This window comes from Clinocottus analis, unplaced genomic scaffold (genome assembly GCF_023055335.1).
Source record: "Clinocottus analis isolate CAN_PGR_092001 unplaced genomic scaffold, fCliAna1.0.p SCAF_15, whole genome shotgun sequence".
NCBI lineage: Eukaryota > Metazoa > Chordata > Actinopteri > Perciformes > Cottidae > Clinocottus > Clinocottus analis.
In genome coordinates, this window is record NW_027175876.1 from 13,188,325 (window position 1) to 13,214,238 (window position 25,914).

The 25,914-nt window shown below is 46.5% G+C and overlaps 3 protein-coding genes across 6 annotated transcripts in view; 2 read left to right on the top strand and 1 right to left on the bottom strand.

Annotated features, from left to right (window-relative positions):
• The window catches only part of mdn1 (midasin AAA ATPase 1), a 48,820-nt gene extending 39,261 nt beyond the window's left edge, over positions 1 to 9,559 (bottom strand). For all 3 annotated transcript variants that reach the window (XM_068576561.1, XM_068576560.1, XM_068576562.1), the window contains exons 1-20: positions 9,306 to 9,559; positions 8,779 to 9,005; positions 8,443 to 8,667; positions 7,716 to 7,823; positions 7,302 to 7,494; positions 7,016 to 7,225; positions 6,536 to 6,667; positions 6,280 to 6,383; positions 5,747 to 5,861; positions 5,352 to 5,536; positions 3,871 to 3,952; positions 3,602 to 3,697; positions 3,366 to 3,478; positions 2,725 to 2,873; positions 2,547 to 2,607; positions 2,087 to 2,298; positions 1,896 to 1,999; positions 1,053 to 1,197; positions 658 to 754; positions 213 to 326 (exon numbers count right to left, since the gene is read on the bottom strand). In XM_068576561.1, the coding sequence (XP_068432662.1) occupies positions 213 to 326; positions 658 to 754; positions 1,053 to 1,197; positions 1,896 to 1,999; positions 2,087 to 2,298; positions 2,547 to 2,607; positions 2,725 to 2,873; positions 3,366 to 3,478; positions 3,602 to 3,697; positions 3,871 to 3,952; positions 5,352 to 5,536; positions 5,747 to 5,861; positions 6,280 to 6,383; positions 6,536 to 6,667; positions 7,016 to 7,225; positions 7,302 to 7,494; positions 7,716 to 7,823; positions 8,443 to 8,667; positions 8,779 to 9,005; positions 9,306 to 9,401 (2,768 nt within the window). In that variant the 5' untranslated portion in view covers positions 9,402 to 9,559. The remainder of the gene's footprint in view (positions 1 to 212; positions 327 to 657; positions 755 to 1,052; positions 1,198 to 1,895; positions 2,000 to 2,086; positions 2,299 to 2,546; positions 2,608 to 2,724; positions 2,874 to 3,365; positions 3,479 to 3,601; positions 3,698 to 3,870; positions 3,953 to 5,351; positions 5,537 to 5,746; positions 5,862 to 6,279; positions 6,384 to 6,535; positions 6,668 to 7,015; positions 7,226 to 7,301; positions 7,495 to 7,715; positions 7,824 to 8,442; positions 8,668 to 8,778; positions 9,006 to 9,305) is intronic.
• A 164-nt stretch (positions 9,560 to 9,723) lies between these two features.
• casp8ap2 (caspase 8 associated protein 2) lies at positions 9,724 to 21,167 on the top strand. Its single transcript, XM_068577057.1, has 10 exons — positions 9,724 to 10,038; positions 11,354 to 11,411; positions 11,726 to 11,800; positions 11,967 to 12,091; positions 12,250 to 12,324; positions 12,879 to 12,994; positions 13,200 to 15,700; positions 16,670 to 19,427; positions 19,884 to 19,983; positions 20,072 to 21,167. Exons 2-10 carry the CDS (start codon positions 11,387 to 11,389, stop codon positions 20,132 to 20,134), a joined length of 5,838 nt encoding a protein of 1,945 aa, XP_068433158.1. The 5' UTR covers positions 9,724 to 10,038; positions 11,354 to 11,386; the 3' UTR covers positions 20,135 to 21,167.
• Positions 21,168 to 22,550: 1,383 nt separating this feature from the next.
• gja10b (gap junction protein alpha 10 b) lies at positions 22,551 to 25,449 on the top strand. Of its 2 annotated transcripts, XM_068576806.1 has the most exons (3): positions 22,551 to 23,442; positions 23,497 to 23,879; positions 25,411 to 25,449. In XM_068576806.1, exons 1-3 carry the CDS (start codon positions 22,551 to 22,553, stop codon positions 25,447 to 25,449), a joined length of 1,314 nt encoding a protein of 437 aa, XP_068432907.1. The 2 variants fall into 2 exon arrangements, with proteins under 2 accessions (XP_068432907.1, XP_068432906.1); XM_068576805.1 differs by having other exon boundaries at positions 22,551 to 23,879.
• Positions 25,450 to 25,914: the final 465 nt, after the last annotated feature.

Sequence of the window (25,914 nt, forward strand, 5' to 3'; positions counted from 1 at the left end):
GTATTCCCATCTTTATTACAAAGAGCCTTGTGTTTTACTTCTTTGGATTGATTTTTGATTTAACTCAAAAATCCCTACAGCCCAAAAATGCTGTACAAAAACTGAGTTTTTTTTAGAATATCTGTCTGCTAAAAAAAAAAGTTCTCCTTCAGCAGGGTCTCAAACAGCGGTTACTTTGACTTGACCTGCGGTGACATGACGTAAAGGCCAACCTTATAATGCCACTGATGACACTCCTGTGTGGATTCAAGCACTTGAGGTAGTCCGAAACCAGAATCCGCAGGTCTCCCTCGTCCTCCAGCTCCTCCACATACAGCTCAGTAAACCTGGGACACACACACACACACACACACACACACACACAAACACACACACACACACACACACACACACACACACACACACACACACACACACACACACACACACACGTTAGGGGGGGCTGGTAATAGGGTAAGGACCTCAGGGAGCTCGAAGAAGAGACACTGGTCTCCTTCGTGTAACGGGGTCAGTTTCATGATAGTTTTCGCTCTCCCTCCGCAGTAAAGATAAGGAATGGAATTGTTGATATGTTTGTCATTTCCACAAACTAAAATGAATAATCTCGCAGGCATCTAATGAGACGTTCCCTTTGCCTTCACCTTTGCACACTCTCACCTGTTCCTGAGGCCCAGAGGCAGGTTCCTCTTCCCCACATCAGTAGCTGGGTTCATGCAGGCAAAGAGCCGGAAGTCTGGGTGGCGGACCAGGGGCTCTGTGATTAAAAAAAACATTATGATATGAGCAACTATCCCAGAAATACGAGAATAATTCATTGCAGAAAAATCTGGGCTCATCAGTGGGATCTTTTGAGTGTCCCGTGTGGGAATGTCACATCCAGCGTCAAGCCAAAAAAAAGTTACTAAAGTGAGATTTTCAGCCAATGGAGTTGATGATTAAGTTAATAATATATTGCTTTGGTGCTGGTAGAATTGCTGCGTAGCCCTAAAAGGCTGCATTTTGCTTCTAAACATTTGTTCTTGTCTGGATTCAGACATGACAGCAGTCCTCACCAGTGTCCCCACGGTCCAGCAGCACCAGAGACCCGGCCGTGCCCTCCAGCAGTCCACTCAAACACTCCAGGGTCTCAGCTGCTGCCAGGTTGATCTCGTCCAGCAGGATCCAGTTGCCCTTCTTTACCGCCAGAGCTAACGTTCCCTACAGAGGAAGACAAAGGGGTCAGAGCTGCTCTGCCAAGGCTCTACATCCCTGTACACTCACTGTTTTTGGGGATTTCTGCATTTATTTGACAGTTGATAGTACAGAGAGAGGGGTATGGTCATATGGCTCCTTTATCATTATGACAAGCGCGCGGGTAAAGCTATTTTGGTCTGTTGGAGTGTACCCTATATTTAGAGTATTTTTGCCGATTTACCTTATGTGTCAGACCGTAATCGATGCTATTGCCAAAGCCACCATTGAAGAAAAAGCTGTAATTTCACATCGCAGAACCACATGAGTTTCTGAACTATCACCAACTTGCTAGTGAGTTTTTTCTTCTGTTCCTGTGGGACTTTGGTGTGTTTAAAAGCGTGGGTGGAGTTTCACCACAGTCACGGAGTAACACGAACAAGCCAACCCCTGTTCATTTCCCTGTCGGACGGTAAGATAAAGCCGAGAAAATATAGTGTAAACTTAAACTGATACGTCATTGTTTTAGGTGTCTAGAATAGGCTTCGCAGCTGATCTCCGTCCTCTCGTCCGTTTCTCCGAACTGGGGGCGTGTCGACCATCTACTGGAGCTAATACGCCGACAATGCATAAGTACCTCATACGAACCCCCTTAAAGAGATACAAACTATAACTTAAACAAACCTTATGTAACCCCCGACATACTACCACTTTTAGTTCTTTACCTCGACAAAAGCGAAGACCATGGCGGCCTCACAGGCTCGTATCTGCTGCTGGGTCTGGTTCAGCTTGGCGGCCAATGCCTCCCAGTTCTCCTGCAGCAAGGCAGCTGCACAAACGCACACAGGGAACATTAGCCTCTTATTGCGCAACAGAAGCCAATATACACTCCACTTTAATCTTTCCACTACACTACCATTTGATTTCTCTTGCAGCTCTTCGGCGAGCGCCGACTTGCAGACGTGGTCCATGAGTTTGAGCAGGTCCTGCCAGCGCTTGCCCCTGAAGCAGGTCTGCACGTGACCCAGGAAGGTCAGGTTCTGCTTCCTCGAGTATGTCTGGGAGAACAGGTCCTCGAAGGCCTCCCGCAGAGGGAGCAAAATCTGCTTGTGGTCTACTGGCTTGTAGCTGCATCGGACAGAAGAAATAACATAAGGATGCGACCTCTGAGGGAGTTTGTTTGGAGACGCATTTATTCATACATCGTCGAGGAACAGTGCACATTTTCCACTTTCATAGAAATGTGTAATGATGTTTCATTCATCTGTAGTATCTGAGCAAAACATTTAGGAGGTATTTCATCACGACATGAAATCTCCATGTGATGGAAAAAGACGACGTTAGTGATATTAAGGTCAAACGTGTGAGCCACTCACCCTCCGAGCAGGTCGGCAGTGTCGCTCTGCTGGTTCATGTTCACAACCCTCAACCTGTGTCCTGCATTGGAGAACACAATGGATATTTGAGTCAGGGATGGTGTTGAAACCACGTCAAGGTATTTATGGGCTGCTGCTTTGATCAAAAGCTCTTATTTAACACAGAGGACATCGAGACCTGTGACTCTGGCCAGGTGTTGGACGGTTGAAGTCTTGCCGGTTCCCGTCTCTCCCACCAGGAGGACAGGCTCCCCTTTGCCGACACACACGGCCAGCTGTTCCAGCAGCACGGCAGAGGGACGCGTGGCAGCAAATGTCTGGTTGTCCCTGTTCGTAGCAATGAAGAACACATTTAATGATTACACATTCAGTGGCATGCTTTGTAAATAGATGCTGGTGTCACAGTCCGGTCACCCCTCCCATAAAATGCAGACTACCAGAACAGGCTTGAAGGTTAAAATGCCTTTTTAAAACCTGAAAAAGTTACATCTTCAGTGTCAAACATTCATCAGAGAGGCAACTAAGACTCCAAAGTTAACCCTGAGGGATCTCTAAAGCTCCACAGCGGAGCTTAAGTCACACGCGAGGTTTGTTTTCTGTTCGAGCCAATTCATATTGACTTTCGGGAATAATCAATGCGAATATTTGGCACGTCCTGATGACCGAGCCATTAGATGGATGAGTTTATCACAATCGATTCAATGTTTATTCAATTTGCCAGCAGGTCTGCTTGGTTTCATCAGTAGATGAAGGCAGTGATAATCCGATGCGCTGTAAACCAGGGGTCAAAGGGGGCGGTGGGCGGGATGTTCCACTTACACACTCAACTGCACCGCTTCGGTCTGCTTTCGACAAAGCGTCACTCGGCCCACCGAGGCCTCCAGCTCGGTCACAGAGATGCCAGGCTGATACATCTGGCAGAAGTGCTGGGCCTGGAAATACAACGTAGATTGTAGAAGCCAATCGGAAGTAACAAGGTGCTGGATTTGTTTATTTATTTTCCCCGGGTATGGGAAATGTCTCTCCTCCAAAAATACTTTTTGCCCACCGCTCACCTTCTCTTTGGAGATGTTGAGCTTGCTTCCGATGATCTCGGCCATTCGCAGTCGACTTTCAGGACGAGACAGCATGGCTGTGAAGCAGTCGAGAGCCTGGCAAAGAGAGGCACCCACCAAAAAAGCATCCATCAGTAAAGACAAAACATCCCTAAAAGCACGAGCACTTGTGGGAACAAGCTAAATGCAGCGAAAAAATGTTTTCTGGCAGCTGTGTGATAGAAATAGTTTGTCCTCTCTTGTATGTGCTTTGTCAAGAGGTCACTCACCTCTTGGAAGACATGTTGTGCCGTGACGGATGAGGCGCCGTCAAAGTTAACGCTGATCCGCTCGCACCATTTCAGTAGGTCCCTATCGGATCACGGAAAAGACACATCAAGAAAAGGGGGACCATATTTCAACATTCACGCGGTGAAAAAAAACCAGACCCTGTAGCGGCCGGCGACCGTAGGCTTTCTTCAATAACATAGACCCCGACGAGCAATACATCCGAGCACCGCGGGCCGGAGCTATGCAGTTAATTACATTGATCTGTGAAAAGCATACATGTGCTATTGAAGTGCAGGGCATGGAAAACAGAGACACATTGATTTCGAGGATGAATCTTCGCTCGCATTGTCATTAAAAAAAATGTAATAAATAAATAAATCGAGCCGAAGTGAATAAAAGATTCTTCTGTCGTTATCGACGGCAGCTTGGCTACTTAAAAAGGGGCAGGGTTTGTGGAGGATGTCCGGTTACCTCAACGAGAAGACCTCGGTGTGACCTGGAGAATGAGGGATTCCGGCCCACTCCTATAGAGGGCAGTCCAATCAATAATCCAAACAAGCAAGCAGCAGCCAGTGGAAAGCTAATTAAAGACTGCCGCTGCAGACCGGCTGGTAGTTTTGATGATGTAAGGCCTTTAGAGTGGTTGTCTGGATGGAAGGACTGGCACAGAGAGGCCAGACACTGTGTAACATGGGGCTGTGGACGACACGTGGCTCGACGTGACCTGTGCATCCGTCTGTGTGAGCAACTCAAGTGAGACGATGATGTAATTATCAGGGGTTATTGTTCTTGGGTTGGGCTCAAGACTATAGGAAGGCACGGACGAAAAAAGAGAACGTGAGATGAGCTGCATCATGGGAAACGAAGGACCCGGTTGTACTAAGGACTTAAAATCTGGATCTCTTTTCTTTCCATCTCTGCCGCACATTTATTTGACAAGACCTCCAGCCTTATGACGCTAAATGGCTGCAGTACATTTGTAAAAAGGTCCAAACTAGCTAACTCGCGAGCTTGATTCATTAAAAAAACAAAACAGACAGACGGTTTGCCACAAAAATGGCGATAAATGTGGCAGCTGCACGGGTCGTTGTGAGGAGCTTTACAGAAATACCAAGTATGCATATTTCTTCCGTCTGTTGAGGAAAACCATATAAGTGAACGGCCCTGATTGGACCCTCGAAAACGACGGCAGGATGGTGTTGATCGGTTAGTGCGTAATAACAATAATGATGAATAAAGACAAGTGAATTGTCCGATAATTAAGTTTGTCTATCATTACACAGATGTTTGGATAGGAGGCTCAGAATAATGATGTTTAAGATTTCATTTCACCGTCTGCACCATTGGCCACGAAGGCAACCCGACTGCATTTAATTTTTAAAATATGCAGCATTTTGTCAGCCGAAATCACTATTTTGTCAAAACCAGTGACAAAGAAAAGCAAAAGAGTGAGCAGGGGGAGGGGTGAGCTGGGCCTCACCTCAGCGAGAGGGCTCTCCCCTCCAGCGGTGTGCTCCTGTCCTCACACTTGAGCTGCTGGCTGGTGTCATTGGTCTGGAGGCTGCTCGTGTCTGCGTCAGAGTGTCTCTCCCCGGTCAGCTGGCAGTAGATATCCAGGAGGCGGTCCGACACCACCGTCAGCCTCGGATACCGGCTGATGAGCACCTACACGCAATCAAACGTAATCAAAACTTAGATGATAAAAGACGGGTATCAATTCATTTAATTGTTATTCATTATTAAAAACAACAAATCGGACACCAGCAACTACTTTTCGGAAGTTGCGGTCATTACGGACGATTATTCCGTTTGTGGTTGTCCCGGTAGGACAAATCTCTCCTCAGGGTCGATACAGTTCATCTATCCAACACTCACCTTCTTCAGCTCTTCCCGCGTCATGTTGCCCATTTGCAGCTTGGTCCAGTACTTATCCAGCAGCGCTGCATGGGAGTTCTGCGGTTTGTGCCAACTGCCGGCAGTGAGGTACATCCTGCAAACGCACAAGCACAACCATGTCATCTCATGACATGCCGTTTCTAGGACACGGCTCACACAAATCATTTTCATACTCTCATTCTTAACAGTACGAGAGTCGCAAGTTGGATTCAACGAAACGTTTTTAACTGGAGAATATAGGTGTAACTTGTTTGCTTCAGATTGGCGATTGCCAACGAAAAGTGATTTTAGACAACCTTCATTGTTTGAAGTTTATTGAGGCCGTAACAATGCAAAAAGATCAGAGATGCCGACAGCAGGATACCTTTGAGGAGGATTTGGTTTTCACAGGAATATGACACGTTCAGACAGTGAGAAGAATTCAGTTTAAAGAGAATCAGGCTAGCGCCAAAGATCATATCACAACGAGCTGCTGTTCCACAAGTATGTTTGAAATGTAATGACACTCTTACCTTCTTGTTGCAAAGAACTGAAATCCAGGAGCAACATCGATGCAATCCTCCCGTCCTGGAATCATCAGCTTTTTATTCTCCATCAAAGGCAGGAGCACCGATATCTTTAAAAAAAAGGAAAAGCAGAAAAAAAAGACTTGGGTCCAGTTGGAGGATTCATACATCCACAACAAAAGGGGTCCAACATTGAGCTGCTATATTTACAATCGACTTGGAGGATGCATTGGTGCGAACGCATTGTCAAGTGAGAACTCACCACGTCCAGAGGTGCGTGGTCGATGTCTTCCAAGAGGATCCACTGGCCTTTGGACACGGCCTGCGTCAGCGTTCCTGGCTGCCACACAAACTTCCCTGGTATGTCAGTACAACGGTACATCCCGAGCAGCATCTGTGAACCAAACGAAACACATTCACACCAAAGTTCAGCCCGCCATCGAACGTTAAAGGGGCACTCTGGTGATTTGGTTTTAGAATATCCATAAAGTAGAAAGACAGATATGGGAAATTGTTTATTTAAGAATAGAAAAAAAAGAAGAATGTAGACGACGAGTATGGGCCAAGCTTTTAAAAACACTGGATCCTACAATCCCCATAATGCAACTCCCTACTGCTTAAAACATTTCCAGGTTGTATTGCGGACTTCCGTTTACAACTGGTCAGCCTCAGTAAACTGAATTATATGTGGAAACTTGGTGGAGTGCTCCTTTGGGTTCATGCTGATTCCATTCAGTCTCACCTTGCTGTCAGTTTGATCTCCAAGCTGGACCTTCAGGATCTCCGTAGCTTTCGTGTGTCCGGTGACAGCAGCCATAAACTCAACCAGGGCAGTTTTGCCACATCCAATAGGACCCTCGAGCAGCACGGGCTTCTGGGAAGCCACGGCCAAGGCCAGTCTTCTCAGATTACGGCACGTGGAGTCCACAAGAACCAGATCGTTTGGGTTCCTCTGCAAAACAAAACCAACATGAGGACCAAAACGGATCAACAGCGGACTATTTTATGCGACAGATCAGGGTACACACCTGTTCAGTATGTCTAGGAACTATCCGGGGTAGCACAACACCACAGACTGCCACAACGTTCTGGGAGAGGTCCTCTGATACCACCTGGCCCCTCGTGTACTTATTAGCCTTCTCCTGGCGCCACATCACAGAGCCCTGATTGGATAACACCAGGGCTTTTTCTACCTCCAGCTGCTGCGTTTCTTCCAAAGCTCTAATGAAAGATACATTAAAAAAAGAAAAGTTATGATACTAACATGATACTTCTGTTCAGCCCTTGTAGTTGAGTATTTTTCATTATTATTCACACTTTTACTCAAGTACAGAATCAGATACCTTCTTCCACAGCAGATTGGAACTAAAAATGTCCCAAAACACTCTGCCCTACATATGACAAGAGATTTAAAAACAAGGAAAAACAAAAAAGGCACATACTTAATTTTCATATGAAGGATCTCATCGCTCGACAGCACCTTTCTCAGAAAGATGGTTTTCTGATTATCAGTCATGTGGGAGACCATCGCTAAACAATGAGCAGTATACCTGTTTGAGAGAAAGAGAAAATACTGTATGTTTAATTTGTTGGGCAAAACAAGTCGTTATACTTGCATTCTTTCAAAAAGCCATCAGGGGGCGACTTCTCTGCTTGCTAAAAGAAGTCTGACTGTACAGAAGTTTAAATTACTCTACTCCTCACTTGAGTTAATTCCTCAGAAACATTGTGAACATGAGTTTATCATTTCAATTTCTAGTTTCAAGTATTTTTCGATACAGCATGGTGTTCATTTAGTAAATTACGGGTCATTTAAAGTTAAATAGACATTAGAGCAGACCATATTTGACAGGTCACTTCCCTGGCGTTGCCTGGTCTGTGTTGCTCAAGTGTTTTTTCCTCTTACAACTTCTTCTACCCAGTATATTTTCAGTACAATGGTCCCTTCCCATGCTCAATCCTGTATGTTGCCGCAATTTTTTAGATTGATACACTTTGTTACACAGATCTGGTGCAACGTTTTAAAATGTTCTATGACCCAAAAATGCATTTTTTAAATGTTTTCCATTGCCATTGTATTGATGTATTGAACCAGTCGGGGGTGATTTGTTAAACAGCACACACAGCCAATGAAACATCAATGGGTGTAAAGAGGAAACAAGAACATACCCTCGAACCATGACATCGCTGGTGAGCAGCTGGGATACGCAGGGACTCCAGTCCCAGAGCATTCGAAACTTGGCACAGTCACTCTGGAGGAAACGCAGGGTGGCACCCATGAGGTCACGCAGCTTCATCCTCCTGGGGCCGTACTGGACGGCCGATGACTCTTCGCTGGTGAAGAAGAGCCGCTGGAAGACTGGCGGGGCATTGTTGAAGTACCTCGCAGCAAACCTGATGGAGAGGTGGGAGAATTGGTCAGAGGAGTGACAGGACGACAGGACGATCAGTCGGATGTCTGAGAGCCAGAGGGTCTGATTGCCAGAGGGTCCGGCTTCCACTCACGCCTGCGCATCAGGACTAACGCCGAGGAGCTTGCTGAGGGCCACACACAGGCGCTCGTGGAGGTCATGGTTGATCCTGGCTCCGGCTTTGACCCTCTCTGCGTTGCGCTCCAGCAGGTCCAGAACCAGCGGGCGCAGGTGCCGAGCTATCAGCAGCGTGTAATCCTTCTCCAACAGCAGTTGGGCCACACACTCCAGAATACACTGCCTGTCCTGCTGGCTCCATATCTGAGGAGAGATTGTGCGGGATGGGGTCCCAATTGACATATTGATGGGCTGACATCAAAATTACACACATAAATCATTATTCCTTTCAATATATTGACATCTGGGGGATTAACAAGGCAGCTAAATAGTTTAATGACTCAAACACACTCAAAGTGAGTCCTTTGTGGGGTGCATAGAGACGTGTGATTTGGAAGGTGACAGCACGCTGCTCGCAGGACACGTTTCGAGTCCGCGTGAAAAGAAAACACTCTATACATTATTTTTTTGATATCCGTACCACCCGAAGTGAAAATGTCTTACCTGCTTGGACAGATATTGGCTCAGTTCGTTGTGACTTTTGGCAACATGTCTGGATATGGTGCCCAGTGATGACAGGCTCAATTCTAAATTCTCCATCGTATCATTTGTCGCCTTCTGGCGGCGCGGTCTTCAGCGTAAAAACGAGCTCGCGCGTTTTACGGACAGCGGCTGATATTAAACCAAACTAAGAGCTACATCACGCGCTTGTCTGCCTGGAGTTGTGTCACAACACGCATGCATGTTCCCGTGTCTGGCGTTAAATTCCTGTCCACATGTGAGTGAAGCGAAAGTCCTTCCGGGTCGGGTCGGGTCGGGGTTGAATTCCCCCCTCCCTCCCCGCTGGCTGGGTCGCGCTGTGATCGTGTCGTGCGTGACGCGGCCGAACAGCGACGCGCGAGCGCAGCGCAAACCCCGCGGGTGGAACGACTTTCGCGCGAGCAAGCTGCCTCCACATCGGCGATTTGTTTTTTAATGCTTTCGCTTGTGTCAGTTGGCTGTGGGGGGATGTGAACCCTCGCTGAAGACCACGAGACGACTTACAACGGGGCTCCCTTTTCGTGTTTCAACCCTGTTTTGAGGAATATTTTCTAAAAAAAAAACAGAGGAGCCGCGAGAACACACCCACAGCTGTGACAGACCACGGCGGGAAATGTCGTTACTTCCGGTGCAACGAAGTCTTGGCGCGACATTACAGTTGTAAACAACGGGAGGACACTTAACGGCACACAAACAAGTAAGTCAACCGACATGTGTTTAGCTAACTGCGTGTTGTTAGTGTCTGTCCGGTACGGGGCTCACATCCGTATCCCGAAATTATCCGCGGAGCACTTTTTCTGGTAGTACCGTCAGTTCCTAACCCCCTTATGGCAGCACAGGAATTGAATACAGCAAACAGTGGTCACACTGACCGAACGCCTGTTTATCATTAATAATAAGTAATCAGTAATGTTTGTTCATTTCAGGAGAACTCAAAGTCGAGTGTGGTTTCAGAGTTCAGGACGGGACAATAGTTAGGTTAGAGTTAGGTTAGCTGGCTATGTGACGTCAACGTTAGCTTCGAGTCTGAGCTCAGTGTCAAGTTTCAGCTTAAGGCCGGGGGGTGCAGAAAGTGACAAAAGTGAAGCGATATTCCCACACGAGATGAAAACTCAGCAGTGGGCATCCTCTTGTTTCCTTTTTGCCTGGCCCTGCTGTTAAAAAAATGCATTGTCCTGTGCTGTCGTCTTTGTTAGGTTGGAAGTGGACAAAAGAGGTCCAGAGTTAGCTAACGACACAGTGTTCGGCCTTTGTTAGCCCACCACAGAGATGAGTGTGTTGACCTCATCGTGCGTTTTTGTGGGTGAACCGATTAGGAAATTGCTCAGTTGCAGAACAGCCAAACTGACACTTAGATTTTTTTGACAAATCAAATACAAAATCATGGGACTGGTTGATGTGGAAGCCAAATAAAAATGTCCTAAAGTAGTTCTGCTCATTGTTTTTGTTTATAACCTGGCAGAGATGACTACCAGGGTATAAACAATATGGAACATTGACAACTTTATATCCTCATTTAGTATATCTTGTCATATTGCCCAGCCCTAATTATCTGTAACCACTGTATGGTGATTTCGTATTGCACGTTCATTGAGTTAAGTGACACGAGAGACATCAAAAGCGGTTCAAATAAAAGTTCTATCCTCACATTATACCGTCTATTTTTTATCCTGCCTGCAGACATCTTTTAAACTCCATAACTGTGATTTGCAGCCCAACGCCTTGTGTTGGAAATGTATTGTAGCAAAGCAAAATATGAGGTTATACAGCTGATATCATCTGGGTCGAGCTTCTCCAGAGCCACTGAAGAAATTACAAGAGTTGATCAGCTGATACACTGACATGTATGTGTAGAATTGGTGGTGGAGTGCCACTTTATGATTGGTATGTTTACATTAAAATAAGTTGTGTATTAATTACATTTTTTGTTTGCTTGTGGTCTCTGCTCTCTATTCTATGCTTTGCTTGTAAACTGGTAATAACTATTGATTCTCCTTTGGCTTTGCTATAAGGAACTCCTTAAGGAACTGAGCCACAGCCACAACATGGACACTGACGACACCTCTGGTCGTAAGTAAAAAAAAACCTTACATTTGTCTTTATTTAGTGGAATTTGTGTATTATAAGAAATGTTGGTTTGTAATATGTAAGTATGCACCTTATTGTTTTGTTTTTTTTCACTCAAGTGTTTTTGTGTTTTAGTTTTATTTGGATAATGAATGCTCTATATGGTGCCTTTTTATAACATGAGAATGAACCATGTAGCATTGGGAAAAATGTTGGCGTGATTCTGGTTAGTTAAGTCTTATATAGGGGAAAGGGTGATTCTAGCTCCACATAATTGACAACATGCTTTAATAATACATGTACATTACATTCCACAGTCTTTGTACCGGATGACAATGAGGATTCTGTGGACATCTACGATGGCTTGGATATCACTTTTAGCAGCAGTGCAGGTAAAAATCCTTTTTCTGAAAGTTTCACTTTACTCCACTGTGGCACAATGTTATTGCTATAAATAATATTCCAATGCTGGGCAGATAGTTCGGCAGATTCCTGTGTCAATTATTAAGGCCTTATAATTGCGGTTTATCATATTTGTTCTTTTTTGATGTATCACAGATGATTCGTTCCCGAAGGCGTCCGCTAAGGCAACCCCGAAGGTGTCTGAGCTGAAAGAATCAATGGATCTTTATGAAGAACTTGTCACAGAGGAACAGCAGAGCAGAGAGACGTCGCACTCTGAGGTGATTTGCCGTGTGCGCCATACACAGCAAAAGTCTGTAAAGGAGTATAACAACGCTCTGATGCGGGCTTCGCAGAGATCGCCACACTTGGAGATGCAGAAGGCTGCTGTCATGGGGCCAACTATCTCACAGTACTTTTCCTTTTTGTCTGTTTGCAGTTGAAGACCAGATTCCAAGCGGCTCAAAACCAAATTAATGAGTTGCGCAGGAGAGTGGAGCAGATGCAGATGCTGGTTTGTGTTATTTCCTTATCCTTCAGTTGTGCATTCCATTTGTGATTCCGTTTCACACAAAAGTCTGAACAATTTAACCAATGAGAGCTCACTGATCTCTTTGTCTCCCCGGTTCACTGCCATTCCTGTAGGTTTGCTGCCTGGAGGGCAACGCTCATATTTTGAAGCAATCATGAAAGCATCATCAATTATAGTGTTCAGTTGTAATCTTCTAAAATGGGTTTGGTTTTTTTGGCCAAGAAACTTGAATGACCACAGTTATTTAAATATGTTTTCATCGGAATATAAATAGATATTGGAGATGGAGTTATGACCTGTTGAACTTTCTTGGTTTTTAACATAATGGCATCGGATCAGTACTCTGTATCGGCCAATACCCATTCAGCCCCGGTATTGTAACATCTCTACTTTTGTGTTCATGGAAACCCAAAACTGAAAGAGAAAGTTTTGTACAAATATATGTTTGCAGCCCCTTCTTAAAGTGATCCGGGAATAAGCTGATGAGGGAACCCCACAACACTAACATGTTTGGTTGTTTCTGTCTTTTGAAACAGAATACAGGGTTGAACACTGAGAACTGCCGTCTCAAAAGGAACATCTCTGCACTTTTACAAACCGCAAGACAGGAGGTGACACGAAAAGATGCTGAGATTCAGAGGTTGAACCAACAGTAAGTTTTAGCAACAGCTTTTCATTTATAAATCCCCAGACGATCGGCAGGCGGGGATCTCTGTTTAGGACTGTAGGTTAATTTGATATAGAATATTATGTCAGCTGGTAAACACTACAAGTAACTTGTAATTTCTTTTGATCTCTCTCTACTGATTGTATTTATGTGATGTGATTAATGCATTTAAAAACTTTGTTTTCCTCAGATCGGTCAAACGTCACCATCATCACCAACCTTACGTTAGTAATCTGCGGGAACAAAAATCTTCCAGTCAGCACTCCATGAGTAGGCCGCCTCCACCACCCTCCTCATGTCCTCCAACGCCCTCCTCATGTCCTCCACCGCCACCCTCCTGTCCTCCACCGCCCTCTTTCTGTCCTCTACCGCCATCCTCTCGTCCTCTACCGCCATCCTCTCGTCCTCTACCGCCATCCTCTCGTCCTCCACCGCCATCCTCCCGTCCTCCACCTCCCTCCTGTCCACCGTCTCCCTTCTGTCCACTACCACCCTCCTGTCCACCGCCACCTCCTGCTCCATCCTGTCTTCTTCCGCCTCTACCGGCTTCACCTCCCAGGAAGGATCATCCTCCAAGTGATTTTCCTCAACCCCTCAAGAAAGAAAGCAATCCGCACGGCGAATCAAGCAGGAGGTCCAGTAGCAGTTCGTCATCCCGGCACAGTGACTCTGACAAGCACAAGTCCAAGCACAGAGAGGAAAAATGTAAAAAACTACCTGAACCAACTGATAAAAGACATAGAAGTGGTTTAGACCCCAACAAGGACAGTTCTGCCCCCGACAAAAACAGGTCTCACAAAGACACGGAACGAAGATATGACTCCAGATCATGTAAAAGCAAGCACAGATCAGATCGGTCTAAAAGCCCTCCCCCAGAGAGTGCTGTTCCCTCTGATGATAAGAAAAGGAGCAGAAGTCATGAACGTAGGCGAGATGCAGTCAAAATGTCCACATCAGACTCTGAACATAGTGCCGGTCACAGCTCTAAAGAGGGCCACAGCCGGGATCATAGAAAAGTCAAGATGAGTGACGGACATTTCCGACGTTCGGGCTCAAAGGACCGGAAAAGGTCCTCTTCAAGTCAACGTGCTGAGCGTGGCGGGGAGTTCTCAAAAGAGCGGGGAGAGGACAGGCCACCAAAGGATTATGAACGGAAAGAGGACAGACGACATGAAGATAAAGTCAGCAGAAAACACAAGAGGAGCACAAGCAGGGAACGCGAGAAAGCAAGATCAAAAGAATCCGACCGGTGTAAAGTGGGCGTTGGCGGTAAAGAAAGACGAGAGAAGGCACAGAAGGCCATACCTGGGTCATCTGAAGAACCAAATAGCCTCGGGAAAAGCTCTGTAGAGGAAAATAGTCCAAACAGGAAGCTGTGTTTCATGGAGACGTTGAACTTGACCCTTTCGCCAATTAAGAAGCCAGGGTTGCCCTTTGACGCCAGCCAGGCTGACCTCACACCAGCGGGCACGGTAGTAGGAGACGAGCCAGAAGATGAGAGCTCGCAGCCCAACATTGAGGACATGTGTGTGATCGATGAAGTGAACAGCAGTGAATTAGAAGCAGGATTGGGGGATTTGGCAGAAGAATCCACGCTCAGTCCAAAAAGTTCTGAAAGGGCACGCGAGAGATGTAAGGACGTGAAAGCAGTGCAGGGAAAGGACGGAAACAAGAGTGACGCTCTTGCTGCTGACAAGCAACTTGAAGAAAATTCAACTACCTCAGCCCGTAGCCAACGCCCAGACGCTGCGGTGAATCGTGTGCCTCTCACGCCAACCTTACTGCCGATCACCTCTCTGAAAGCCACAGGTATCTCAAGAATTCATAAGAGCAAGCTGGCCTTAGACAGCCAGGTAGATGATTGTGGTCCCCTGGAGGCTGCAGATGGTGACACTGCCACGTCCGGAAGTGTTTATGAATGTCACACAGGCAATTCTTCACAAAAAGTAAGTCCTGGACATAATAAAGGTCAATCTGTTGCTGTTAAAGACCCCGTTGTGCCTGATCCAAGTGTGGAGCTACAGTGTAGTACTCCGAAAGCCACAGGACAGAAAAGCCTCCCTGTGGATTCAGTCGGAGAAGAGTCACCTTTAAGGGAAACTCCTGCTGCTGGAGACGTCAACCGCGGAAGTAAGCGAATTCCTCCTACTATTCTACCTCAGGACTGCCGGCGAGGACCATGTCCTCCAGCGTTTGTTTCCAGTCGCAAGAAAGATGCCGGCCGCGTGCAAGGCGGTCCTAAAGACACAGAGGCTGTATCCAGTACAATAAGCCTTGACTCCCTTCCACAGGAAGGGCTAAGTCTGCCCGAGGCCATTTACGTCTTGACACGGGCAAACGAAGACAGCAACGACAGCAGTAGCATCGCAGCGGAGGCAAGTTCTTCTTCTGGCTGCATCGGCATCCCCAAAGTCAGCAGCACGACGGGGGAGCTGGCACCGCTAGAGAAGTACGCCGGCCTCGCCTTCACGCCAAAAAAGAGCTTCAGTCCCCGAAAGAGTCGCGAGAACAACGTTGAGCCGTCCAGCTCTATGCCGCTGCTTCACGATGAGGACTCCATGATGAGAACGCTGAGCAATCTGAAGAGAATCCCCGATGCCATTAGCCCTCTGAGGAGCCCCATACGGATAACCAAGAGAAATCATCTCCATCTTCATGGCAAGCCAAGTCATGTCAAGAGCCTTCAAAAAGGTAATGGTGCCAATATATTCATGGTGGGAATCAGCACAAAGGTCCAGGAAAAAAAGAGTGACTTGCTGGATGAATTGAGGGATCTGTGACGGACATGTAAGCTGTGTACAGCTTAAAAACATTTAGTTTGGTTACTGTTAAGAAGCTTTTATTATTAAGCTGGCGTATAACTGCATGGTATTGTAATTACTCAAAATATAAGGTGATCATATGTTCAGTTTTAGAAACTTCTCAGGCCAACAATGTGTAGTTTTTTTGTGATGCTTCTATCCATGTTTAAGAAAGTATTTGATGGTTGAATTCAATCATTATCTTGATCGATCCAACCTCAGAACCAGATGTACAACTTATGTACTCAAGATTTCAAATCTGGAGGGGGAACTCCACTGATTTTATGCACCAGAAGTACTATAAAGCCTTTTGTGGTGTCACATGAGTCAGCATCAGTTTGGTCTGAAGTTTAAAAAGTAAAAAAAAGGTGGAGTTAAAAAGACGTGGGCTAACCGGACCTTTGTTGTCCACCACTCATCTCTGCATCGTGAGTAATGTCAGATTTTGACAAAAAAGAAAGATGTAAGGAATATAAAAATGTCTGCCGGTTTTGCTTTATTCTCTTAAATTCTTGCCAACCTGGTGAAACTTGGATAATAGACGAGGAAGAACCGAAAATTGTTCTTCCAAGATAATGACACATTTTAAGTTATGATCACATAACATCACAAGTTTTAACCTGATAACTACACAATCTTTATGTGTTTGTTTTAGGATGGTCATTTTAAAAGCACTTTAAGAGACAAATTGCTTAATAAAAAATTTGATTTAATCCATAATCCATTCTCTAATGGCAGTAATCCTGTACTGCATCATATAAATACATGATACAGATCTTTTACAAGAAACCTCATAATGAGATATTCTGATTCTAATCATGAGATGTAAAACTTCTCTTGCTTTCTCTCTCCTGGGCAGATTTCTCCAGTGGTCCTGTTGATGCCAACTCAAAGAAGTTGGATGTAAACAAAGAAAACAAGTATCCGGGTTCTCCTGCAAACCATGACACCCAAAACCTGGTGGACAAGGAGTCCGACCCGTCTTCAAGCCTCTCCGAGACCGATCTGGAAGACGGGGAAATCTTGAGCGAAAGTGATGAGGTGGCCGGAAGTTCTCCTGCTCCTGCGTCCAAGAAGGTGAAGTTAGCGCAACCAGTCGGAAACAAACCGAGTCCTAAGACTTTGTTGAAGAGGAAGTCTGAAGCAAAGTGTGTCGTCGTAAAAGAAACGGCCGGCGTGTCAACGCGAAGCCCAAAGAGTCGCTTTAAAACGGTTTGTCCCGCGGCAAGCAAAGCCTCTTTTTCCACCACAGAGGAAGTAATGGGGACATTTAAGGCTGTTCGTGCTCAAATCCGAAAAAAGTACATGAAGCTCCACAAGACCTTCCCCAAGAAGAGCTTCTACGGTGTGATGGAGAATTTCCAGGAGTCTTTTTTAGAGTTTGTCGATGGCGCTCACTTTGGTCAAATATGCGGTCAGGCAGAGGAACTGAAGTCCAAGCTGAAGAAACTGATCTCATCCGTGTTCGGCAACGTGTCAAACAACGGCATCGTGAAACGCATCTTTGAACAGCAAGCGGTCGACCTGAAGCAAAAGCTGTGGGACTTTGTAGATGTCCAAGTTGACTACTTGTTTAAGCACATTCACATGACCCTGAAGAGCCTTTGCAAACCAGCAAGAGCTCAATCTAAGGACGACGGGACCGGTGGAAACGAAAAAGTGTCCAGACAGCATTCCGCAAAGAGGCCGTCTCAACAGACGGAGACAAAATTGTCTCCGACCAGCGTGAATCGTGCTGTCGCGCCCTACAAAACCGGCCTCGGAAGCCGAGGAAAAGACATCCGAATCACACGCGCGGAAAGAGACAGAAGGGTTGACCCACGTCCTACAAGTAAGCCAAATACAAAAACTGTGGCCGTCTTCCTTCCATCGAAAAACATCCCTTCAACTCCAGAGAAAAAGAGCAACGTGCCGTCGTTGGTCGCCTCCCAGAATGGCTCTTTGCTCGACAAAACCGACTTTGAGCTTCTCACCGAGCAGCAGGCCTCCAGTTTAACGTTCAACCTGGTGAGGGACACTCAAATGGGAGAAATCTTCAAGTGTCTGCTGCAAGGGTCCGACCTGCTTGAAACCGCTGGAGACGGCACGGCCTGGACCCTCGGTACGCCGAGGAAGGACAGTGAGAGGCTCATCAGCATCACAACGCCAAGTAAGTTTGACTCTCCTTCCAAACTGCTGTCCCCGATGAAATTCGACACGCCCTCAAAGCTTATCGCGACGTGGTCCAGCATCTCCCCCCGCAGGCTGGTGTCCCCGCGATCCAGAGGCCAGATCCAGCTGAATCCGGCTTTATTTGACGAAAGCTGCATGTTGGAAGTGCCGTCGGAGAGCCGGACGTCGCTGCAGTCCGCTTCGGCCTCGCAGATGACGTACTCCTTCCTCGCCGAAGACCTGGCCGTCTCCCTCACCATTCCGTCGCCGCTCAAGTCCGACAGCCACCTCAGCTTCCTGCAGCCGTCGAGCATGCACCTCATGTCCACCCCGGACAGCGTCATCAGCGCTCACATCAGCGAGGACGCTCTGCTGGACGGGGAGGACGCGTCGGAGCAGGACATTCACCTGGCCCTCGACACCGACAACTCCAGCTGCTGCTCCAGCAGAAGAAGCAGCAGGAGCAGCAGCAGCGAGGTGCTCGCCACACCCTTCGTGTTCAAGCCCGACCTGCCCATGCAGGCGCTGGTGATGGAGAAGTCCAACGATCACTTCATCGTGAAGATTCGCAAGGCGACCGGCGGCGCAGACACCACGCTCAGCGCAGACGACAGCTTAAATCAAACATTAACGGAAGAAGGCCACAGAGAAGACGACGCAGGAGCCAAAGACGGTCGGACGAGTGAGACGCCATTGGAGAACGGTCTGTCTGGGGGCCATGAGGCTGCTCCAGACGCCGACGTTACACTAACTGAAGAGTCGCTCCCCGAAAAAGATTCATCAACTCAACAACATACCTCAGAGGATTCACAGAAACAGAAAGATCCGCCCAAAGCCCCTTCAGGCAACCGGTTACACAACAGTGTTCAAAGCCCCGATCATGTCTTCGGACGGATCAGCCAGGCAGCCGGCAAAGAAGAGATCACAGTCACTGCCGGCGAAAAGGCGAGTCACAGAGAAAAACCGAGGACTCGAGGGGGTTCGTCAAAAAAAAAATCGCCAAAAGGTCGGAAAAGGATCCATAGCTCCGAAAGCGTGTTGGATAACAGTCCGCGTCGACCAGACGGAGGCTTGGAAACCAATCAGGGGAGCCAAGTGTTGCCGTCACACGCCTCAAGCTCTGAGAGAGATGAAGCGCCAGTGTCGGAAAGAGGCGTTGCCGCCGCACAGGACAGCAGGGATTGTGACAAAAGTAGAAAACGGAGACAGGGCCAAGAGAACTCAAGATCAAAGCGGTTCAGGAAGGAGGAGGAGAAGAAGACGGAGGAGAAGAAGGAGGAGGAGGAAGAGGAAGAGAAGAAGGAGGAGGAGGAAGAGAAGAAGGGGGAGGAGGAGGAGGAGCTCCTGTCCGACTGCAAGAGAGATGACCGTGAGTTTAAGTCCTCCCCGGCATCTCTATCCCCCAACAGTCTCTCTGCCAAGAACGTTGTCAGGAAGAAGGGCGAGGTGGTGGTGGCGTGGACCAGGTCAGTGGTGTATTCGTTTGTTCCCCTTCCTCAGGAATTTGTGAATGACCCATTCAGTAAGCATTTAACAGACACACTATTTGCAATGGCTTTCCATTTTGACCAATCCTCGAAATAGTTCAGACAAGAAAGTCAAATTTGTGTTTGGAAATGTTATGTGACATTTTGCAAGTCCATTTACTTTCAATCCTTCTGAAGTGCATTTTGCTAATAGTACTTTTGTATTTTTACTTCTCAACGTATCCTTTGCGTTTCCGTTGGAGGCAAAGACATGTTTGTGCTTCTGCGTAGACTCGTTGACGGTGGAAGAAAACTCTAAATCTGAGAACGTCGTTGAATCCTCGGTCACTCCATTAAGAACGGAGCTGTTCGTGTGAGCGGTTCTTTCCTGAGGCCTGATGTGCCTGAAAATAATGAATACTCATCACCATTATTGTGCCCCCCCCCCCTCCCCAGAGATGAAGATCGTGCCATCCTCATCGACTTGAAGATAAAAGGTGCTTCACGTGAGACTTTCTCTGGTTTGGCAGAGAAACTCAATAAGCCATCGGAGCAGGTAAGTTCCTCTCTTTCTCTCTGTGGTTCGGCGAAGCATATGACTGTAATGAAGAAGCAATAACAGTTTGTTTTTCCTCTTTCACTAGATCGCTCACAGATTTAACCAGCTCATGAAGCTTTTTAAGAAGAAGGAGAAGATGGACCCTTGAATCGGTTGACTGCGTTATCGCAGCAGTCTTCCTATTGCAGCGTTGCCAAGCACTCACCACGGCACCAACACAGGCATGTTGGCTGCTGTTCATGGGCCGTAGTGCTGGAAGACGTGAACGCAGCGCGGGGGCGGGTGGGTCACAGGATCGATTCCCTCGTAGGCCACTCTGCCGGTCAAGATCCCTAGATCCCTGCATCGTCCCACCTATACAAACACGAGCAGCTGTTTTAGCCTTGCGTTGTCTTTCAACCAAAAGCCGTGAACCTGTCCGTAAAAGTATTTTGTTCTGGATAGTGACCTGGACCTGATGGAAACGATCTGAAGATAGAAATATATATGAGAAATAAATAACTAAAAAGGTTTCTACAATAAGCAGTATGAGCAGTCATCAGTATTACTGTTTCTGAGGCACTTTAGGGTTTTTAGGGATCTACACTGTCACTACAAAAGTGTCCGGTCTTTGTCCTCACTCACTGCAGCATCTTAAGCCGCCTCCCTTCTTCTCTGACTGCAGATAGGATTGATGCATTGCAACAATGGTCTCAACAAGTCCTAAACATTTGTTGTTCTCAATACAGTTGTGAGGGGCAAAAAAACTGCCTTTGGACTATGATACTTCCAGGTTCAAGTGTACTCAAATGTTCTTATTATCAAGTGACATTTCTAGGGGGTTCCTAAAAGTAGTGGACGCTCACTGGAAACCACTGGAAGTAGAGTAGAAAGAGTAGAGTTTGAGCTATGGGACTGATAGAAGGATTGACACAGTTCTGGTATGGATTTTATTTTACTGGATGTTTTTGTATATTTGGGAAGGGGAGGGCGTTTGGAGTGCTTGAAATATATAAAGGTTGTTAAAATGTCTTGTTTGTGTACGGGACAGTACATTCATCTGTTGATACAAATGAAATGTTTTATCTGTGGGCCTGAATGGCTTTTTCTTTCATTCAACCGATTGCTTGTGAACAGAATGGAATGCAATATTGTGAATATTGTGTATTGTTCTTTACTGAAAATAAAGTTTTATTTATTTATGTCTTGCTGTTAATTCTATTTCTTGGATTAATTCATTTCATTGGATTAAAGCAGTGGCACTATGATGTTCATAGTCCAACAAAATTTTATCAAAATAGTCCATGCTGATTTTTATTAAAATAACGTTGTGCCTTACCCATCTGCGCTTTTTCAAATAATAGATTAAAGAAAAAGGCAATCACTTTTAAGTAAACCAGATTGCTCCATGAGACCAAAACAAATAAAATGTGCAATCAATGTTAGAACAATGCAAATAAAGTTTTGTAAAATAAAAAAATAGCTTACTTTTTAGCACTGAATATCTCTTAGGATAATATTGTGCAACAAAGTGAGTACTTCTTAAATATGTTTAATAGGATTGGTAAAAATTCAGGCAGTAATTTCCCCACTGGGATTAATAAAGGATTATAAAAAATAAATATAGCCACCTGTAGTACCTCCGTGCTCCTTTAGAGGGCCGCGCCCCACAGTTTAAGAACCAGTGGATTAACGACACTTGATGGAATAAAATATCTCCACCTGTTAGTCCCAGAAGAAACAATCAGCATACTGTATATACTGTATCGCCATGACACAAACATACATTAAGTGGGCCATAAAGTGTGGAAAATCGAGGCCAGCACCTCGGGGGTTATATTACTGGCAGACCGGCCAGTAACATGAATATGAGGACGTTACCGAACCGAGATGGGTGCTAGAATTCTTGCGCCAGATTTCGACCTAATGTTTCCTGTTTCACTTCCACCCTGAATATGCTCTCTGAAACTCAGTCACGCAAAGCTGTCGGTGTTATTGATCAGATAAATAAAATCCAAGCCAATATAAAGACAAATTTGGGGTAAAAAGAAGTTCTTCCATAACCAACTGAAGAAAACATTTCTTTAAGGAACTATTTTGTGCATGTGGACAACAGGGACAAAACCTGTTGACAGGGTGATGGGGAGGGTGAGGGGGGGGAGGGAGGGTCAAAAGCCCATCGTTGTGCCTCATAAGCATGATCCTAGAACACATTGCACATGGATGTGTATTGATGTCTCGGTTGGTGCTATTTTCAGTGTACTGTCCTGGTAAAAGGGTCAGGGTGAACCTAACCTCAGGGCACTAACGGGGACATGTGCTGGATCAATCGGTCCAAACTGGAGTCCTAGTTCACAACGGGATTGAAATAGTGTCGGCTACATGCACAGCGGGGTCTCTCGCAGTGAGCCGGCGGTGTCTTCACAGATGAGTCCGCGGCTCCACGCTGAAGCACCTGAGACGAGGAACCTAGAAAATGTGGAAGTAGTAGAGTCCTGTCTTTCCATTTGATGAAAGAAACCCTCCAACCTGCTTTTTCTACGACTATCCACTGACAGATGATGAGAATAAGGATGTGACAGAAGATGGGGGATTGGAACTTATTAGGGAGCATTTTAGAAGAGGTCCACATTCACTCCACCATCGTGGGAAAGATCTGGCTTACCATCCTCTTCATTTTCCGCATGCTCGTGCTCGGCGTGGCCGCCGAGGACGTGTGGGACGACGAGCAGACCGAGTTCGTCTGCAACACGGAGCAGCCCGGCTGCAAGAACGTCTGCTACGATCAGGCGTTCCCCATCTCCCTCATCCGCTACTGGGTGCTGCAGGTCATCTTCGTGTCCTCCCCGTCCCTGGTCTACATGGGCCATGCGTTGTACCGCCTGAGGACCCTCGAGAAGGAGCGGCACAGGAAGAAAGCCTCGCTGAAAGCCGAGCTGGAGGGCACAAACCCCGTCCAGGAGGACCACAAGAGGATCGAGCGGGAGCTCAGGAAGCTGGACGAGCAGAAGAAAGTGAGGAAGGCGCCCCTGAGAGGCTCGTTGCTACGCACGTACGTTTTCCATATCTTAACCAGGTCTGTGGTGGAGGTGGGTTTCATCATCGGCCAGTGCGCTCTGTACGGCATTGGACTGGCTCCTCTGTACAAATGTAAGAGGTTGCCTTGCCCCAACAGTGTGGATTGTTTTGTGTCGCGTCCCACCGAGAAGAACATCTTCATGGTGTTCATGCTGGTCATTGCCGGAGTCTCTTTGTTCCTCAACCTCCTGGAGATCTTCCACCTGGGGGTGAAGGAGATCAAGCAGAGCTTGTACGGATACAAATACGGGGACGACGACAGCGTGTACAGGTCGAAGAAGAACTCCATGGTGCAGCAGGTCTGCATGCTTGGCAACTCCTCGCCGCAGAGGTTGATGCAGCTCACGCAGATGACCTGCCCCGCCGCGTTGGACGCTCACAGGCAGCCTTTGGATCTGGGCCCGGGCAGCTGCTGCCAGCAGCCCGCGCAAACGTACCCGCCGGGCCAAGGAGACGCCCGAGGTCGGCCGGACAACCGCAAGCCCTCGTGCAGCAGCGACGAGTCGAACGGACCTCACGCCGCGGGCCGGCCGCAGTACGTGGGGCCTCGGCCCACGCTGATGGGCGGCCACATGGAGATCCCGGCCGCCCTGCGGAAGCAGAGCAAGGTGAGCGTTTGCAAGGAGCTCAGCGACATGAGCGATTCGCCGGAGAGCGACTACCACCCCACGGCCAGGAAGTGCAGCTTCATGTCACGGGAGCTGTCGGAGCAGACCAGTCCGTCCGACAGCAGCAACTCCCAGAGCGGACTGGACGTCGAGGCCCAGCACTTCAACCAGGGGGAGAGTCCGGCGTTGACCCCGCCGCCTCCAGCGGGCGGGAGGAGGATGTCCATGGTGAGAGCAAAAGAAAAATGATCATCCGGTCATGTTTTGTCGGGTTCCCCCTAATTGCAGGGAGACTCAACTTGCTTCGCGAGCAGGGACATTTGCTAAATGATGGTAGGTCAGGGGCCAGTTAATAAAAAATTGTATAAATAATAAAGGGCCCATAACTCATCTTTCTATGAAGTTCTGACCCTGCCCTGGCACTTTTTCCCCTGAAACTTTTATTAACAAGTCTATTTTGATGCTTCTTTTGAATGGACTCTGGTACCTGAAGGTACTCAGGTCATAACATAGTTTTATATGCACTGATATATTTTGAGATTTTTTACCTATTTTGAATTATTCTTCCAGTATGCGTTTACAGAAAAAAGAAAACATACAATACCGTTTACTGCCCTAGAGAAACAACTGTGTAACACTATAGTACACTGATGGTAATGAAGTAGTACAGTTGCTCGTAAAGTGTAACTTTATGAAAGATTAAAAAATGATTGGGCGTCTCCTTGTCAAAGCTAACGCCATAGCTTTGCATGTCTTTGGCTTCCTCTGCTGGACGCCACTGAATAGTGACTTCATCTAGACATGAAAACTGCATTTAGTTAATAAATTTAAATGTTTTTCCATTAAATTATAACATAGTAAAGTCATACATGAAAAGAAAACACACTTTATTGTATTTTGTTTTGATTTATCTTTATTTAGACGTATTAAAAACGTCCGTATTAATTTGGCCTCTCATTGAAAGACTTTTCTCTGTGTGAATGGTCAGAAGGGTGCTCTCTTGCACCTGTAGCCACACCCACCGGTGATGTCACAGTGTAATGACACACCTTGTCGTGGAACCCCGCTTAATTGTTAAATGAAGTGACCTTAGACAAAGCAAAAAAACCCTCAAATGTACTGCGTGTAATCTGCAAAACTGATTTACTTTTGAGTACATGTAGAACCCCAAAATCAAATGTGATGTTGTTTTTATTTTTACCTGCCTTTTCTATCTTGTTTAAATGTTTTGCATCCCCTCCGATGGATCTCCTAACCCTTATTAACTTGAACATTCGTAAGGAATATGGGAGATATCTTACATGTCATGTGAAGGTCACACATGTAGCACACAACAGCAGGCCGTGTCAGACCCAGCGGCTGGACTGACGGGCACCTGGATAAAAAACACTGAGGTAATTTGGTTATTAACAACCGCGTCTCTTTCTTGAATTCGTCCAACAAATTTGTCAGCCCTTGTCGACAGAAGTCCTTAAATATTTACGTTGGTTTGATTGGTATTACGTTTGTAAATTTGCGTTGCTTCTTCGGTGGTACCGAACATACCAAACTAGTGACAACCCGTTGCACCTGTAAAACGACACCCCACAGTGATGTCACAAGGTCCTGACACGCCCACGCACAGGAGTACAGGTCTACATCTCTGAGAAAAAACAAGATCTTCAACTGCTGCAGGAGAAATGCGCTTGTGTCTACAATGTGAATGCTAACCGTACTGTCTCCACACATCTTTCTTTCTTTCTTTCTTTCTTTCTTTCAGAGCATGATTCTGGAGCTGTCCTCTATCATGAAGAAATAAATTGAAAGTGACCGAGTTTTGGGACCGAGCGAGAGGAGAACGGGAGCTCAAAAGGGACCGACGGATCATGATCGCAGAGGGAGTCTCGTCCCGTCTCTCAACTGTAACTTTGTGTAGCACAGTTGGGATGAGAGCGTGTTGGTGTGCACAGTTTATATGTATTGGGCCTGAACAAGAGCTTAAGCTCAAACATGTTGACTTGGGCATTACGCAGAGGAGGAAAATGAGAAAATGTGCTAATACGAATGATATCTCCAGGGCCTGATTACTTTTGTTTTGATAGTTTGCAAGCCACTTGCTGAATGAAATATGAATCAAGATTATTATTATTGGCTCAAAGCATATGTGATCGCTCATATAATGAGACCGAAAACCTGTAGCAAAGATATTTGACATGAAGATTGTAATTAAAGATTGTGGAATTGGCAACCACAAAAAAAAAAAAGAAAAAGATGAGGGAACTCC